This window comes from Aristolochia californica, unplaced genomic scaffold (genome assembly GCF_029961685.1).
Source record: "Aristolochia californica isolate CCGP_79_NKW_82.1479 unplaced genomic scaffold, dmAriCali1.0.hap1 SCAF_10, whole genome shotgun sequence".
In the NCBI taxonomy this organism is placed as follows: Eukaryota; Viridiplantae; Streptophyta; class Magnoliopsida; order Piperales; family Aristolochiaceae; genus Aristolochia; species Aristolochia californica.
In genome coordinates this window covers 33961436-33980694 of record NW_027181771.1, presented here as the reverse complement: position 1 = coordinate 33980694, position 19259 = coordinate 33961436, and the positions used below count along the sequence as shown (strand labels likewise).

The 19259-nt window shown below is 37.6% G+C and overlaps 2 protein-coding genes across 4 annotated transcripts; both read left to right on the top strand.

The window, feature by feature from the left end:
* The first annotated feature begins 8006 nt into the window (after positions 1 to 8006).
* Positions 8007 to 11830, top strand: LOC137937694 (pentatricopeptide repeat-containing protein At3g14730-like). 3 transcript variants are annotated; one of them, XM_068782833.1, is made up of 5 exons: positions 8007 to 8278; positions 8438 to 8707; positions 9532 to 9594; positions 9677 to 9743; positions 9931 to 11830. In XM_068782833.1, the coding sequence occupies exons 2-5, from the start codon at positions 8595 to 8597 to the stop codon at positions 11713 to 11715; spliced, it is 2028 nt and encodes a 675-aa protein (XP_068638934.1). In that variant the 5' UTR covers positions 8007 to 8278; positions 8438 to 8594; the 3' UTR covers positions 11716 to 11830. The 3 variants fall into 3 exon arrangements, with proteins under 3 accessions (XP_068638934.1, XP_068638918.1, XP_068638926.1); XM_068782817.1 differs by having other exon boundaries at positions 9523 to 9594; XM_068782825.1 differs by having other exon boundaries at positions 8007 to 8707; positions 9523 to 9594.
* A 3671-nt stretch (positions 11831 to 15501) lies between these two features.
* On the top strand, positions 15502 to 18527 carry LOC137937716 (cardiolipin synthase (CMP-forming), mitochondrial-like). The gene is made up of 8 exons (XM_068782846.1): positions 15502 to 15998; positions 16416 to 16482; positions 16557 to 16631; positions 16799 to 16850; positions 16945 to 17030; positions 17123 to 17197; positions 17707 to 17801; positions 17965 to 18527. The coding sequence occupies exons 1-8, from the start codon at positions 15502 to 15504 to the stop codon at positions 18074 to 18076; spliced, it is 1059 nt and encodes a 352-aa protein (XP_068638947.1). The 3' UTR covers positions 18077 to 18527.
* Positions 18528 to 19259: the final 732 nt, after the last annotated feature.

Genomic DNA, 19259 nt, shown 5'->3' with positions numbered 1-19259 from the left:
TAAAATAAAAAATACTGTAATCATTTTGTTTGGATACAGAACAATGGTAATTGTCAGAAACCAGGAATAGATATACAATGATATCATGTGACATTTTTGCTGGTATTGTTTTATGAAAAAGATAACCAACTTTTAGAAGAATACTCTGATAAGCAGAACTCAATAATTATTTTTCGAATTTTGAAGAGTAAATATACGAACTTTACTAAAAAATAAAGGAAAGCCTCCATAGTCAGCAACTTTTTTTTTTTAATAGCAAACAAATCAGCAAGTTCTTAGATTGCATTCTGTTAGCAGCGGATATAAAATTGGAAAGCATAGACCGGATGATTGGTGAGAGAGAATCGAAATTTAGGGCCGATCATGATATGAGCGTACTCTGTAAACATGAAGTTTTAAATTCCCTTCTATTGCAAGAAGCCATGAAATGAGGAAGTCAAATAGATTTGAAACTGTAAAATCCAACAGACTAAAAACCCAGAGCGGAATACATAAAATGGTATCAACAACCATAAACAGATTGAGGGAGAACAAAAAATTTGACAACGAGAAGATAATGTTCATAGAAAGCTTTCTTGTTAATCAGTATGATGCAAGAGAGAAGATGATGACATCAAGCTTACCGCAGCAAACAAAAGCTAATAGTAAACAGAGGATTTGAGGGAATAGAAACAGTAGATGCAAAATATAAAGCACAAAGCAGAATAGGAAGACGGAAGATTTAAACAATTTGTTAGGAAAATCTAGTTCAGGTCCATAGCAGAATCTTGGAGTTCAAAATTGGTCAAGAACAACAGAGTAAAGGGAAAAAAAACCAAAGAATCAAAAACACTCTAGACATTTGAGAAAACTTGCCAGCAGGAAAAACAGAAAACAAAAGTATGGAGTATATAACCACTGTGTTGGTCGGCCAAGCATCGACGGATGCCTTACTCAGCAAATGTACTCAGCAAATGGTTCGACAGTCCAGTGGCCGGCAGGTCAACCGCGCTGTTCACAAACGTACGACAAGGAAGTCCTCAGCTGAGTCTGAACCTAGAACTGAAAAGCTTCTCAGGCATCGGGGAATATAAAAAAGAAATAAGATCTCAAAAACGAGCTCGACGTCAAATCACTCAACAAATAAGCCCAAACTTCGAGATTATCATTGCATAAATATAAGAACATAAATAAAATAAAACTAGAACATTCTAAAAAAAAAACCGTCCAAGAGTCCATCTGCCGACAGAAGACAACTCAAAACCCAAACCAAAGATTACTTTTTCTAGAGTACGATTAGAAGACGAAAAAAAATAGTGCCGTCTCTCAAAGATCAAAGAAAGCAGTTTATTCCCCAAATCGTAGCACACCTACAAGGTGAAAAGTAGAGGCACTAGTACCGAAATCTTACTCCCGTGATTAGCACCAGATCCAAAACAACCCACTGAAAGCTTAAAAGAGCTAACTTGCAGCTATGGGCAGCTCCAATAACACTTTTCGCTATTCAAATTGAAATGAGTAAGCATTACCACTGTTACTTATATCCACCACCCATCAAGAGAACACACCAAGTGACCAGATTAAGTGAATCAATAATCCCTTAAAAAAGGATCACTCACAGAGGAGCGTGAAGCACAAAGCACTAGCAAGATTCTGAAACCAAAGAACTCCGCAAAATCATCCTCAAGATTCATTTTAGAGGTCAGTACTCCGCTCTCTGTACTCTGAAACTGGACAGATCGGGTGAATAAAAAAAAAGAAACAGAAGAAGCGTACAAGAACCTACTGCACAAAACCAGCCTCGTTATCATCGCAACGAACGGGAAATTTTTTTATTTAAAAAAGGCAATCAAGAAACGAATCCCTTAACATCAGATAGAAAGATTACATTCCATCGATCGACATTACCCGTGCTCGCCGCACTTTCTCCTACAAAATCGCCACCAAATTTCGGAAAAAACGGAGCAACAAAAGTCTTCTTAGAAGACGGAAACGGAAATTGAAAAGAGGATCCAGTGTGGCGCCCTCTTCAAATCCGAGAAAACTGAGATTGGATGCATCTGTCTTATGTAGAACGTCACCCTCAGCAGATATTCCCGCTATCCTCTTTCGACTTTCCGACACTTTCAGATCGCCGTACGCTCTAGTAAATGGCTCTAACCTGCCCCCCTTTCTGACACTCCGATTGCGTGTCAAAATGTACACGCACCGGAAGGGCAGTGGGTAGGTATTCGCGCGAGTCGAGTCCTCTCGTCGTAGTGCTGGCGATTATAGATGGGCCCACGCTGGCGGTGATACAGCTGTCTTCGTCGCGGGGAGGTGGGCCAGGGCACGTCGTTCTATTTTAGGGTTTTTCGATTAGCCAATCAGAAAAAAGGTCAAGAAGAAACCACTGTTTTAGGGTTTTTTACTTTTCGAGCGTCCTCGGCGGTGTGTGTCTTCACGCTTTTATTAAGAAATAAATCTTCGTACTTGGTAGTTGATGGAAAGGCGAGGTGGGTTTCCCCGGCGGCGTCCGTCCCCAGTCACGTGAGGCTTGTGCTAAGAGACTCGGTCTCGGTCCTAGCAGGACCAGGCAGTTCGACTCAGTTTTCTCTCTAATTAGTTGGATAAGAGTCAAAACTCAGGTTGATTCGACAATATTGGCCTGGTCAACTGGTGAACTCGCTGAACTAACTTAATTATTTGACTCACTCATTACACAAGGTGTCATGGGACAAATTAGTCAATAATGAACTTGAATTGAAGTGAAGAATGAATTGAACTGAAATTAATTAATTCAACTTCAACTCATGTTTGGGTGTTAGACGAGTTCAAGTGGGGGTAAACAGATTCCAGTGTTAGTGCCCCCAAATGAAAAGTATGATATAAAGAAGAGAACGAGTAACCTTTTATAATATACTTAAATATGATTAACCAAAATAAACATGATTACTACACTTATAAGTGATTTAATGTGTACTATTAGAATATATTAATATCCTAATTAATGAAAATATATATTATATTATTTAATGATTATAGTTTATTATAAATTAAAAACATAATTACGTGTGACTAGAATAAATTATAAAAAAATTTTAAAAATAACATAAGAGAATATAATAAATAAACCTACTAGTTTAATTAATTATAACATTTGTATAATTAAACCAATTAATGATTACAATTTATTATAAATTAATATACTAATTACGAGTGACTAGAAAAAATTATTTAAAATAAATAAAAAATTTAAAAATAACATAAGTGCAAATAATTAATAAATAAATTATTTTTTAATTACACAAGATATAGTTTAACATTAAAAATCACTATTTTAATACAAAATTAAAAAAATACATAATAAATAAATATATATATTAATTTATCAATAACATAATATATATTTTTACATATTATTAATTAATAAGATATTAACACAAAAAGTAAAACCATTTGTTTAATTAATTATAGAAATTGGATAATTAAAATAATTAATGATTATAGGTGATTATAAATTAATATATTAATTACGTGTGACTAGAATAAATTTTAAACACGTGAAAAAAGTATAAAATAACAAAAGTGAATATAATTAAAGAATAAATTATTTAATTGAACTGAATAAAAAATATTTTATTAATAACATACTATGAATTTTTTATGTAACTAATAATCTATTTTTATGAAATAAAAATGAATAGTTTAAATTTTTTTAATAACATATATATATAATTAAAACTTAAAAAAAACATGCTTCAAAATGAGTCGAGTTAATCCTCATAGTCCTCAATTTACAGCATAAAAGCAAATGTTTATGCCTTGGAATATAACAACGAGTTTGTGTGTTTAAAATCATCTAACTTACTAGTTTAATACATACGAACAATGACATACATGTTCAAAAGCAATAAAGTACAACCATTAATAATCACTCCACATGCTAGTCGTTATGGCATCTTGAAATTGTGCGGTTCTAGTGGACTGTAAATCACGGTGCCTCCGCATGGTTGTTGATAGGTTGCCTTCATCCCCAAGATCATCGCTATCATCTCTATCCTCATTTACACCTGCTAATCGGACCTCATCACTTCCTCCACCAAGCTCATCATCAGAATCATCATCTTCCAATTCAAACATATCGTTGTAACCCTCTTTACATATATAATTGTGTAATATGCAACAAGCTATTACAATTTTCATCTGGATCTTATAAGAAAAAGGAGGAGCGCCTTTCAACATTTAGAATCGAGCTTTTAAAGCACCAAAATTTCTTTCAATAGTATTCCTCAAAGATGAGTGTCTTCGGTTGAATAACTCTTTATCATTTCTAGGAAGGTTGTCTCCAAATTCTTGTAGATGATAACGAGTTCCTCGATATGGAGCCAAAAATTTTGGCATATTTGCATAACCAGCATCGACTAGATAATATTTACCTACATTACAAAATATTTTCCACCTAAGATAATTGAAGATAAAATAGAACAAAATTACTACATAAAAATATATTATTTACCTTCAAGTACAAAGATAGGGTTTCGACGAGTCAATGCGTCCTTCTGTACATGGGAATCAGCTATTGATCCCTCCCATCCAACAAGTACATAAGTGAATTGCATGTCAAATATACATGTTGCCATCACATTTTGTGAGAGATAACCCTTTTTGTTTCAGAACCTTTGTTGTTCTTCAAGTGGGATATTTGTTTTGATATGAGTTCCATCAATAGCCCCAATACAATCTTAATTATATTATTTCAATTAATACAAGTAACTCTAAATATTAATCTAAAATTATTCATTAGATGCCAAGTGATGTTACCTGAAAATACGGATAAAATATTGGATTGTTTAAAATCTTCGAGTGAGTCCGTTCTGAAGGCCGTTTGATGTAATTAGGTCGAAGTTTGATAATAACATTCAACACCTTATTGAAATACCGACTAATAGTCCAGTTTGATCTATCAAATATCTCTACAGTGACACTATACGATTGTTGTTGACCAACGGTTAGGAGAAAAAAGTTGTTCTTCCACTGAGATGGTCTTTGTGGGTGATAAAAATCCTTTACTATAAAGTATCTCTGCCATTTTTTTAAACACAATTTGATTCATCCTGTAAACTTTTCAAAATTTAACAGGTGATTTCGCTAATGCCTTTTCTAAATAAATCGGACCACCAATCTCACGAGGACGTAGTGCACGTTTATACCTATGGCTGAGATAATATCTTCCCATCATGTACATAAGACATGTGAATGCTATCATACTTACAATCCTGTTTTTGTCTTCCATGGAAACCTGCATATACAATCACCACAACCACAATGATGACTACAAAAATAATTCTTGTTTCTTCCTAACACAAAAACATACCCCATTTTCAATCACACCTATATCCTACTTGAAACTATTTACTACATTTCACTAGCACAATATTTAAGCAAATTGAGTCGTCGTTCTACTGGCAGCTTCGTAAATATGTCCTTCTTCATTTGCGTATCTAACAATAGAGGAGTGCGAAACATCAACTCATCTGGCAGGTCCGGGATTTCCATGAGGGTTTCATACCAATTATCTCTGACGGTTTTAGGTTTTATAGCTTCATGCAATACCGCGGCAATTGAGTTCATTGTATCAAGGAACATGAAACTATCATTGGTGGACTTTTCGTTCTCTTTCTACGACGACTTGAAGTTGACGGGTTAGCACTTCGAGACTCATCAGGTGCCGACTCATTCTATGTAAAGAATGGCAAAGGAGTATCTCTAGCTAAATCGACATCTTCTAGCATGTCCAAACGTGAATTTTCTTCCTCATGCTGGACATCATTGTACATGTCTTCATCTTTTTGACTTACTGTCCCACGGCTATTGAGTTTACCACTACCAAAGCCAATTTGTCATAAAGGGGACAACCTTGTTGTCTATACTTTTCAGCTTCTTTATGCTCCGACAAGAATAAAACATCATTTAGACGACTTGGAATAGAGTTCTAGTAATACGAAAAAACTTACAAAATCATTTACTGGCCTTGATATAGTCTTGCCATACAGAATGACATGCAGTAACTTGATGTGTGGTTGCATCCCAACCGAACCCACTAGTGTTAAGACAACTCGTTACTCGCTTGGTAAGTTTTCTTCCATGATCTTATTCGATTCTGAGCTGCTCCACAGTTTTTTATTAGTTGCGTCTTCATTGAACCTATTGACACAGTCCAAATACACTTTATGCTTCCAAACCCCATTGGGCATCCTGTTCCCCATATTGACTTGCTCAACCAAAAGATTGAGCATTTTGTTATCATCATCGAAGGTCCAAATGTCATATGATCGAGGAGTTTGTTGTCTTCTTCTAGCCATTTATAATCTAAATCCGAAATGGTCCTCATGAAATTTTTTTTATCAGACAACCATTACCCATCGTAGTAACTAGGGACACACAGAAACACAAGCAACAAATAACAAAATACCATGTGGTGGATATTTATAACACCAAAATCTCCTCACCACATGGCAAGAACATTCCACAACACTTCAAACATATTCAACAACATTTTAAAATATTACAAAATTAATCGAACTAATTTCATTGCAGATGACTAGAACAATGCAAAAACAAACTCATCAAGCCCTAAATTCACTGAACACCCCTGGTAGAGCCCTATAAGACTTCACAATCACTACAAACCGTACATCGTCATTGATGGGGGTTGGGTTTTGTTGGATAATGGACGCCCGTGTAGGCGATTCAGCCTTGTTTAAACTGGACAAAACCCCCTAAATCCTAACCCCTAACCGAGAACCCTAACAAATTAAAATAAGCCCCCAAAGTCCCAAACCCTAAAACCCTAAACCCTAGACCTTAAAACCCCTAAAAGCCCCAAACCCTAAACCCTAGACCTTAACACCCCTAAAAGCCCCAAACCATAAACCCTAGACCTTAAAACCCCTAAAAGCCCCAAACACTAAACCCTAAGCACTTAAAACACTATCACCCCAAAAATCGCGAATCCTATTTAAAAAAAAAAACATAAACCCTAATTCTAGACCTAAAGACTAAACCCTAAAAGTCCCAAACCCCAACTCTAATCCCGAAATTAAACCCTATCGAGACGAAATTGAACCCTAAATCCCATAAACCCCAACCCTAAATCCCACAATTAGGCCACAATCAAGATAAATTACGCACAAAAATTAAAATTAAATAAAATACAACACTAAATTAGTTGAAAAAAAATTAGGGTTTTGGGTTACCTTATGAAATTTAGGGAAAACCACCGCCGAATGGGGAAATCTAAGCCCAATCGAAGAAGTCAACGCCTAAATGTCGAAAATCGAAGGATATCAAAACCGGAATAAGTTAAATTGAAAGAAATGGGGGGGGGGGGGGGGGGAGGAAAGAGAAGAGAGAGAACGAGAAGGGAAAGGGAGACCGAGAGGGAAAAGAGAGAGTGAGACGAGAGAGGAAGAAGGAAGAGAGAGGTTGAGACAGAAACAGAGAGGAGATGCGTAGAAGAGAAGAAGAAGATGGGGCGAAAAAAATCAAGCGATAACAAGAGAAAACTGAGAGCGAAAACGAGAGATGACGAGATAAATTTTTCCTTTCGGGGGAGGAGAAGAAGCAACGCGTGAGGAAAGTAGTTGATTCGCAAAATAGGTATGAATAAAATTTCCCTTGTTTTTTCTTGAGTGAATGAAATGGTGTAATCTTACTTCAATTCAATTCTTTCTACACTAACGCTATTATTTGATGAGCTAGTTAATGTGGGGAGAATTCATTCCAATTCATTGTGGACTATACACCACCCCCACACCCCCCCCCCCCCTCCCACATTGCCATCTCTATCTCTATCTCTATCTAGCCTCGCTCTCCGTGTTAAGTTAAAGGAATGTGAAATACTGATCATTGATCTATCTCATGCGCTGATCCAACGGCTTAAATACCATTGTCACATGTTTCACTTTTTAAAGCTCTTTCGTATCACATCATCCATATATGTCGAAGAGCTATTTGGATTGAGAGAAAGGGGAGAAAACGTGGAGAAAGAGTAGGAAATTTGTTTTCTACTTTTGTGGGAAAAAGGAGAGAAAATTGTTATAAGGCTCTCGCGTCTCGTCGCTTCCCTCTCCGAACGTCCGAGGCGTCTCTCTCTGGCGCCTGCAACTCCCGCCTTCTCCACCATGACGATAAATCTCAGCATAATCTGTCTACCTCTCAGTTCTGTCCCAATCTATTATTACCTCCGTTCTCACCTAAATCCACCAAACATTGTTAGTTAAAGTCGATGCTTGCGAGCATTTGGATTGAACTACTTGTAAGTTCTCTGCTTGTTTGGTCCTTTCTTCTTTCATTCGTTTATACAAGTTTTCTGAGTTTTATGGAGCATCAGAGGGTGCTTGGGACTGGATTATACGAATTCTTGTAACTGGCAGAAACTTTTGGCTGAAAATTGGTACACGGTATGTTCTTTCAGATGAGACTACGAGGTTATGTATGAGTTTTTATAGAAGGCGAAGACTCTTTTTTATAGAGGGGGCATTGTGGCAAATCCGGAGGAAGGGTTTAAAAAAAAAAAAACGAAGAGGGGAAAAGAGAAGAAGCAGTAAAGAAAGAAGGGGGGAAGGCTGGGGATGGTTCATTCGATTTCCAGCGAAAAAAAGGAAGAAAGAGAGAGAGAAAGGAGAGAGGGCGTGCGACGGAATGAAGAAGATAGCAGAGGAAGAAGAAGGATAGGAGGAAATAGGTAAGTCAGAAACTGTGTCATTCCCCTTTTTCCTCTTTTTCAACCCTTTCTGATTTCGTGTTCCTCTTTTAATTTTCGGTTTGAAAAGTCTTTGCTTTCCTAAGGTTAAATGACGTTTGTTCTTTCATTGAATTTAAAGTTTTGAAATTTTGTATCTGATAAGTTTGAAACCGAGTTGTCCCTTCTCATTTCTCCATCCTCTTAGTTCTTTTTTCCTGTTTGCCTTCAGGCTTTCAATGAAATGCACCTCTTCTCCCCAAAAAAAAAAGCAGAGAGAGTGGTTGTTTTACTCTCATTTACTTTACTGCTGTTAACTTTGTTGAAGATTTGCTTGAACTTGTTGAATATTTTTGTTTGCTTTAATTAAGTGGTTAAAACAGAACGAGAAATTTATAAGTTGCCTAGAACCAAGAAGGTCGTTTGACAGCAACACACAACCAGGAGAATACAAGGAAATACTTCGATTCTTTTGTAGCTTTACGGATAGGGATGGTTGTTATCTCTCAATTTTTTTTGTTTCAGTAAATTTAATTTCGTATCTTAGTTCTTTAATATACTTTTTTCTATTTCCATCTCAACCATTCTGGACTTCCTTGCTAAATGTCTTGAGGTGGGTATGTTTGAAATTTCATCCTTTTTTCACATGGATTGATATTAAAACTTTAAAAGTGTTTGGTATCTGATGGGATGTTTCATTTTCAAAAAAGATCGGAAACTAAGATGGGATCATCTATAACTAGCATTGAATCGTGGTTACAGAACATAGTGATTTAATTCTATATAGAATGAGTTCTTAACATCACGTGTTTTGTTAGGACTTATAGGAAGGGGTTTACCTTGACGGTAAAGCAAAGTGTCACTTTTGGAAGCTTGCTCTCATACTCCAGGTAACTCTTTCTTTAATTTTTGAAAAAAAATTAATTTTCCTCCCCATGCATGTTGACTTAAACTGTTCTTCTCTTTTCCTAGTTTCTCTGCAGGAAAGAAAAAGGTTTTGTCTGTCCTCTGGAACATTGCCTTGACAGAGAACCAGCTGGTAAATAAAAAATTCAACGCATCTAATGTACCTAAAAGTGCTGAGTTCACCTAAACTGACCAAAAAGACATTTAACTTCTGCTGCAATCTTTTCTATACTTTGGAAACTTTAAGAGCTGGATTCCGTCACAAAGCCGAACATCTGTTCTCTCTGGGTGAGCTCAGTGGTTTGATCTCTTCCTTACAGGTCTGTGCTCTGCAGAAAAATATTTTCAAAGGAAAGCAGATTCATACTTATTTGGTTGTTAATGGATTCCTGAAATACCCATATTCCATAACGAGCCTGATTAACATGTATTCAAAGTGCAACCACCTGGACTATGCTTTGTCCGTTTTTTATGAGGCTGTTAATTTTAATGTCTTCATCTGGAATGCAATCATTTCTGGGTTAGTCACTAATGGTTTGGCAAGGGATGCCATTCAACTATTTCATGAAATGCGGCAAGAGAGTGTCTCCCCGGATGAATTTACATATCCTTGTGTGTTCAGGGCATGTTCTGACTTCTCAGATTTGCATGAAGGAAAAAAAATTCATGCCGAGTCAATCAAATTTGTTTCGGAATCTAATCTTTTTGTTGCTAGTTCCTTGATCAATTTTTATTTGAAGTTCAATATAACAGATGCAGCAAGAAGACTGTTTGATGAACTGCTTGATCGAGATGTGGTGTTATGGAATTCAATGGTTAATGGCTATGCACAGTTAGGTGAATTCAATAAGGCACTGGAGCTATTCCAGGAAATGATGGTAGAAGGACTAATTCCAAGTAAATTTACTGTTAGTGGGGTCTTATCTGTTTTTGCAACAACTAAGGAATTGATGAATGGACAAAAGGTTCATGGGTTTATCGAGAAGGCAGGATACAGATCAGATGTGGTGGTCTCAAATGCATTAATTGACATGTATGGTAAATGCAACATGATTGATGATTCAAGAAAGATCTTTGAAACAATGGATGCCAGGGACATCTTTTCCTGGAATTCAATTATTTCAGTACATGAACAATCAGGTGATCATGATGGAACACTTAGGCTCTTTGACAGGATGCGTTGTGCTGGAATTCTGCCTGATCCTTTCACAATCTCTGCAGCCCTGCCTGCTTGTTCACATTTGGCAGCATTGGTGCACGGTAGGGAGATTCATGGGTACATGATTGTTAATGGATTGAGAGGAGTAGGGAATGGCGATGTTTATGGTGAGAATGCGATCATGGACATGTATGTAAAATGTGGAAGTCTGAGGGATGCTAGATTAGTTTTTGATAGAATGGAAGAGACTGACTCAGCATCTTGGAATATCATGATCAAGGGATATGGTTTGCATGGATATGGAAACGAGGCATTAGAACTATTTGCTTGCATGTGCAAGACGCAATTGAATCCAGATGAGGTTACTTTTGTCGGGTTGTTATCAGCTTGCAGCCATGCAGGCCTTGTAGATGAGGGAAAAAAGCTCTTATATTGCATGGAACAGGATTATGGGGTGGTTCCCACAGTGGAGCATTATGCATGTGGAGTTGACATGCTGGGACGGGCTGGACTACTTGATGAGGCATTCAGATTGGCAATCACTGTGCCAACAAAACCCAGTCCTGTAGTTTGGAGAGCATTATTAGCTGCTTGTTGGATTTATAGTGATGCAGTCTTGGCTGTGCTGGCTGCCAAGGTCCTCTTCAAGATTGACCCAGAGCACTGTGGGTCCTATGTGCTGCTTTCGAATTTTTATGGTACTCTTGGGCAACATGAAGATGTTATACAGATTAGGCAGGCCATGGTACACCAAAATGTGAGAAAGGCACCAGGATGTAGTTGGGTAGAGCTGAACAGAGGTGTACATGCATTTGTCACTGGGGATCGATCCCACCCTGAATCTGATCAAATCTATGCCAAGCTGAATGCATTGATCAGGCAGCTGCATGAGTGTGGCTATGGTCCAAATACTAGTCCTTACCCAGAGGAAGACAACCCTGTATAACTTGCTAACAGTTTTTCTGTAATTTCCTTACAAGGTAATGATGTGAAATACCACATTTTTTAGGCTTCCTGGGCTCCAAGCTCTATACCGAGATACGCAAAAGAATTTGGTATAATACCTGTGCAAACTTCCATCTGCTCCAAGCTGCCTCTTCTCTCTCTCGCCCCCTCAATAATGAGATAGCCTTCTCTCTCCAAGAACATTTTACCCTACACTTAAAATTTGGCCTGGTGCTTTCCATCTTTTTTCTGCCATGATTAAGTGTTTGACTTCCTTGTGTATCCATTGGCTGTTGGGCAACTTTCTTTGAAATCTTAGTGTTCCTAAAGTTATTTTGATTTGCCACAATGGGAGATGGATTCTGCCAACAAGTGATCAATCATGGAGCTAAAGTTCTTGCAGCGGAGATGGCAGAATAATATTCACAAGGTGAGCACTCACTATATAAAAATATATTGTATATTCTGGATGATACCTCTTGTCCTTGCTTTTAATATTTTTGCATTTATATTGTTAACACAAGAAACTGTCCTTAATTCAAGCTTCATATTGTACATTATTTGTGAGAGATGTATGATGTTTAATTGCATTTAATTGCACACACTAGGACATGGTTCAGAATTCAATGGGGAAGTTCCAGTGCTACTTCTCTTTGGCTGTTTTAATCAAAATGTTAACTAGATGAAGTATTCTTTTACTGCTGAATTTTTTGTTTCTTATTTTCAAAGTGGCAATTTTGCTACTATATGTTTCTGAATGCCTGTAAAAGGCTGATCTCTGTCTGGCCACGGCATTTCCCTAATAATTTGAACGGCCTGGTCGCCAATGATGTATTGGTTGGTGCTTTGAACCGCATGTAATCAGATCTGACTGAATTGCTTTGATGCAGCAGAATCACCATTACATGCTGTAGAAGGCTCCTTCTCTACCATAGTGCATCAGCATTCCATCCGACACTTCGAGTTGCAGAGAAGGAGCTAGCAATTTAAATTCAAGAACCAATGGAGTTGCAGCAGCAGTTGATGATTATCCCTACTCCCCAAGGCAAAGCCAAGGCTTGTAGAGAACATGTGAGAGCTCCATGAGAAATTGAGGAAGATACTTGCAAGTTAATCTTATTGCCAGCTTTAGTCAACAAATGCCAGCCAAGCAGAAGGGAAGTTCACTCTCCTGACACAAGGAATCAGAACCTTGCACTGGTGATTCTATTAGTTTGAGTTGTTTTGAATTCTAAAAATGCTTGTCCTGTGGACAGGATGAAAATCGCCAAAATAAAAGAAATGGCTAGAACTTTTGCAGGTAATTGTTTTATTGTAGTTGAAAGTTGGAAATTTTGATTTCTGAAGGAAAGGTGAGTAATTTAAATTCACCATTGTTCCTCTTCTCTTCCCCTCCCTGACAATGATAAAGCATAGGTTGCTGTGAATTGATCTTCCATTTGCATTTTCACGTTGACCTGAAATTCTGAGCATTAAAGCGTCTTGAACTCGTGCTGAAAACTCTGAATCACCTCTCACTGTATACGACTAATCGTAAACGTCTTTGATAGCAATCGTCACTCGTCTCTACAGCACAAAGAAGAGAAGACGCTTTTGGACTTCTGAAGACATTCCAATCATTACCTTCTTCTTCCTCCGGTGAACGTCTCTGCAACGTCAAACCCAAAGACGACGCTTCACGAAGAATGTCCTCGCATTGACAGCAGAAGAAAACGAAAAAGCAGACTCGGAAACCGAATTCTTGACCGAAGAAGGTTTTCCAATCAAGGAGACGTGTCTTTGTGCCAGAGATAACAAACAATGGATGAAGCAGATGCGCGCTGCAAAAGTCGGGAGATTTTTGTACCGAGGCTCCCTCCTTTATTTAAATTTTTTTACCCTCTTTCCTGGAAAACGGATTCGCGTAAGTTTCCCGCTTACGTGGACAACACTGACAACCCGGGAAATTACACCTGGCGTGTTTCGGATCTTAACCATGAACGGTTTTAACTGCTTGTATTTGAGCCGAACTTAATTTAAATATTTTGAGCTCTAGACGAGCCAAGCCGTAAATTTGCTTTGATGTGGCCACAGGTAGGGGTGGCATCAAGCCGAGCCCGAACCTACCTATGTTTGAGCCGAGTTTGATTTAAATATTTCAAACTCAAGCTCAAGCCGAGCCTAAAATTATTATAAAACTCGAGCCTCATAATTTTAACCGAGTTCGAGCCGAACTCGAGCTTCAACATTCATTTAAATTTTTTTTAAAATACAAGTCTCGAGTTTGCACTCCAACATACATTTAAAACTTTTTAAAAAATACATATCAAATAAATTGTATATAAAATTATAAATACATTTTACATAAATTTAAGAATGACCACTACTTAAAATTAGGCATAAGGGTGGCATCAAATCTAGATAAGTCTGAACATTGTTCAAGCCGAACTTGATTTAAATATTTTGAATTTGAGCTCGACTAACCCTAGCCTCGAACCTAAAATTGTAATCGAACTCGAATTTAATAATTTTAACCGAGTTCGAGTTTAACCTACATTTAATACTCTGTATAAAATATATGTCAAATAAATTATATATAAAATATAAGTCAAATAAAATTATATATAAAATTAAAAAAAATGATAGAGGAAGTTCAAGATTGAATTTCAATAATAGATTAGAACACACCAATATTAATTTTTTTACTCCAAATGTTGTCTAGCTTATTTTGTAATTTTTGAATTTGGCCATAAATTTACTATAGCCTCCTTAGTGCCCCTAGTTGAAAATTTATATGATACATATTTCCAAAAAAATCTTTAAATAAAATTCTATTACTATTAGTGACTTATTAGAAAATTACAAGAAATATTTTAAATTTTTTTTAGGAAAGTTAAATGGACCTATTATTACCTCTTCTAGTGAGATAAATAAAAATTAATAATTAATCTAATATATTACTATATTTATCGATAAATTTTTAATCGAATAAAATGTCAAACACAAAATTGCTATGAAAATTGTCTCATGCTAAAAGTATTACAGTATTAACTGTCAAATACTTATTAAAAAAATTTCTATACGGTTATCTAGCTCATCTTGGCAGGAAAATCTTACTTGAAAAATTATATGATTTTTTAATAAGAATTTTCAATTAGAAACTTATTTATACTAAAATGTATTTTTAATTTCAATTTTTTTCATTTCTGTTTTTTTAATCATCTTCACGCGGGGAGGGGGGGGATCTCCCCTTAACTGGTTTTCCGTCGACGAGGAACTTTCGTCGGGGATAACGGCTGCGACGGAGATGGCGATGACGGAAACAAAAGCGACAACAGACGAGGCAAAAGAAATCAAGTGGCTGCTACAGAATTAGTGGCGACAGAAAGGCAAAAGGCGGCCGGCAAGGCAGCTATCGACAACAAGAGAGGCAGCCACAGCAACGGCAGAAGGGGCTCCGCGGTGACAAGGGGAAGAAGAATTTTTCCCCCTTCGCTCTCGCTCTTGCTCCGATCCCGACTCGCCCGAATCCCGCGCTGACTCGTTAAATTAACGTGACGGCTCGCGAGCTTTCGATCCGAACTCAATTCGGTCGAGCTCGGCTCGTTAATTTAAACGAGCTGATAACGGATCTCGAACTTGGCTCGAGATTCGGGTAAACCGAATCGAACCGAGCCGGCTCGGTTAGAAAGCCACCCTTAGCCGCGGGTAGGAACGAGAATTTTACAGACCCCCAAAATCCTGTTAAAACCCTGACTGCTTCCATACCAAGTTTCTTTTTTTCTGTTTCTTCTTCGTTTTGCCTTTAATGGCGGTTTTTAGTTCTCTTAGGAGTATCGTGAAGAACAGCAGAAACGCTGATCCGAGGGATCTGGTTGTTCGGTTACACTCAGCTGCAATTCCGTTCGCTTCTCACTGTCTGCAGATTCCTTTTGCTACAGATCTTCGTCTCAATTCATCTCGTTCGAGGATATTCTCTCCTTCAACCAAGTGGGTTCCTGAATCCGGGCCTCTTTTCTTGTCTTCTCCCGCTTACAAGCTCTTGCAATTCGCAACGCCTTTGTATTGGCGCGGGGAGTTCGTTTTCAGGAAACCGGAGTCATTGGGTTTGTTTCGAAAGGGAAATTTTCCTTTGAGGTTAGAATTTGGATCAGACCCGAATGCGGAGAATGTTGCTGAGAGGAAGGATTCGAATGGTGCGCGACCTGTTACGTGTGCGGAAGTTAGAGTCGTCGGAGAGAGCATTTGGAACTGGCCGAACTTGATTTCAATTAGTCGATTGGTTTCTGGTCCTTTTCTAGGATGGTAGGTCACTCTGCTTCCTTCAACCTTTTCTCTTTTCGGAAGGGTGGCTATTCAGCAAATTGAAGCATTTGCTGTTTTTTGGCATTTTCACAGCTTCTCAAGTAATTTTTGGAAATGCCTAAAATCAATTTCTAAAGTTTGGGAATTAGGCCGCTACGATAGTGAATCATGAAAGCCTTTGCATCTTCTTTCATATCCTGAAAAGTTGTCTTCTCCATTGAGGCGGCACCATGTTTATAATATCGATTTTTTATTTTAAATTGTCAATTTGGCATTAGCATTATACAGTGCGCAATTCTGAAACAACCACGCAGACCACCCACCTTCATGGACACACCGACTGAGAGGAAAAAAAACGTACTCTTGTTTAGTGGGAAGTTAGATTTCTCTTAATTAGTAACTACTTTCTCGATGCAGGATGATCGTGAATGAATTGTATCTTCCAGCATTTGTAGGGTTGGCCATCTCTGGCGCCACGGACTGGGTGGGTATAGGTTTTGCCCACACTACCACATGGTTTGCATTTCTGGATAATTTGTTTTCTTCTTATTTTTGTAGCTAGATGGTTATGTTGCAAGGAAGATGGGAATCGATTCAGTTGTAGGATCATACCTTGATCCCATTGCCGATAAGGTAAAAACATCTTATGTTCAAGCATAGATTTTGGTAATGAAGTTATTTGAATTAATTCTTCACAAAAGAGAAAAAAACCTTGAATGATTAAAAAGGAACTTTATTTGGATCAAGCACTGGTTTGCTCTTCTACCTCATTGCTGAATTTATGTATTCCTGGTGTAAAGGTTCTAATTGGCTTCGTTGTTCTAGCGATGGTAGAAAAGGACCTATTGCACCGTGAGTACTCTTTTGAGTTTTTGTTTGCAGCTGAATACTTGATCGAAAAGACCTTCTGAACTTTTTTTTTTTTTTTTAAATTGTGGTTGTGAAGCTGGGCTTGTTGCTCTTATCGTGCTAAGAGATGTTGCTCTTGTTGGTGCGGCTTGCTATCAAAGAGCAGCTAGTTTAGGCTGGGAGGTGAGGCTAATTTTTCTCAAAGAATCGCTGATCTGTATTAGTATGTTGACAGGAACTTGCTATTCTAACTGTACTTGTGCATTTCATTTTAGTGGAAGAGTTGGTCTGATTTTGTTGACCTGGATACAACTCAACCTGTGAAGGTGGAACCCCTCTTTATCAGTAAGGTATACTTTTCTTCTCCTAGTCTGGATAAACTTGATGTCACTTATTATTTTACACCTGCAGTCATTTTAGTATCTTCTTGGCAGAGTCTCGGAAATATTTGCTTGGGTTTCCATGCTGTGTTCTTGTTGTGCATTGTTTTCTGCACGAACTATTAGTGCCTTTGGTTTCTTATAGAACTTTTGATTGTTTGAGGAGAGTTGTTAGAAAGACTGAACATTAAAATTCTGAATAACAACTAAAACATTTGTAGTTTAAATGTCATGACAGGTTAGTTGGCAAGGACTTGTAGAGATGGTTGATCAATTATGTACTTGTTTGTGTAACACTGTAACTCTTGCTCTGTGTCAGCTTTCATTGATTTAGGTTTGATAGTTCTTTGTTTTCCCTTCCTTTGGACTTGGACATGATTCACTGGACAGCCATTACTGAACATCATAGCATCAGCTGGAACAGATGTACCTTCTTAGGTCTTACCTTCTTATGATCAGTGATCTTCTTCAAATTGCAGGTTAATACACTATTCCAGTTAATATTAGTTGGTTTGGCTCTTCTTCAACCAGAATTAGGCACAGAAGAAACACAGTCATACATTAACTACCTGAGGTATGCTGGCTTAAACTAGTTTCTTCTGATGACTTTAGGTTCATTGAGATACAAATTCAAACCTACTATGGGAGCAGATGACAAATTTTGTGCTGTTGCTCCTTTGCACTTTAGCCTAAAATCTTCTTAATAGTTAGTTTCTTTTCTCACTAAAAATATACAGCTGGCTGGTAGCCTCTTCAACGGTGGCATCTTCAGTAGCCTATGGAGTGCAACATGCAGGAAAGAGAGTCAATTCAATCAGATGGAGATCCGCCTCAAGTGGCAAGTCATAGTATTCTGAAACTATTTTCTTAACCAGGAACTGTGCGGCAAGTTACAGAAGATTGGGTGTAGTGTAGACCCTGCCAGCAACAACACTATAAAGATAAGGTGGGGACTTACATCTGGTTGGTGCTAAGCGATTGCCCAGTCTGCTGTTGTAAAACCGAATTGTGGTTAACAACCTTGATTTCATATTTTTCTTGTTATGTTGGTGGGTTGGTGCAGCACCTGAAAAACCCAGGCAAAACCCAGAACATAACCTCATGTCTTCTGTCTGCTTTTTAGACACAAAAGGATTGCACAGAAGATAGACAACAAAAGATAGCACAGAAGGTAGATGCTCAGCACTTCAATTTCTGTATATTTTTTACTAATAAAAATTTCCAAGCAGCGTTATCCACACTTTTCATCCTATAAATTTGTACATGGAGCACATTGTCAAACACAGTATAAAGGAGAATTGATAGGCTTGTATAAGAATGGCCTAAGAGTATGAGAAAATCCTGATGGATGATTATAACTGAACTTGATTCCTGAATTGGAGCCACCAAGTCGAGTGCAGTGTTCATGAAAACTGCTGATTGGCCTTGCCAAACATCCATCCCACCTGTTACTCTCTGGCATAGTCTCAGCTACTGAGTACATGCCCTTTGAGTTCGTGAACGCCTGATAATTGACAATCTCCCCAGATTTTGTCATGCAGAGAATAGCTACTTCTGCACCTGCATGGGATAAGCAAATACCCATCTGATTACAACAGGTGCTTTTATCAAATCAAGCTACAGCCAAACAGATAGACCATTTGGATCAGAAAGACCAATGAATGATTATTAATAACAGGAAAATGCCTCGGCTGAATCCAGATTGAAAAATATGTGATTTGGAAAAAAAAAAAAAAGAGAAAAAAGAGTTCCGGAAGGAGGTAAGTGGCATAAGATAAGACCAAAAGTTAATCATGTTTTGTAGTTTAATCTTTGTGCTTGTCCATCAGTAATTATTCACCACTAAACACAGATTAATATAAATGAGTTCCACTAAACACATTCAATTCAACTTCTCCAAGAAACCCTTATTTCAAAAGGGGCTCAGTGATCAAGGATAGAAAAAGAAAACATAGAACATATTTGGTTCGATCCTAGACCTAAAGAAAGTAAGATGCCAAGCAGTATTTGCACAATAAACCAAAACAGCTCA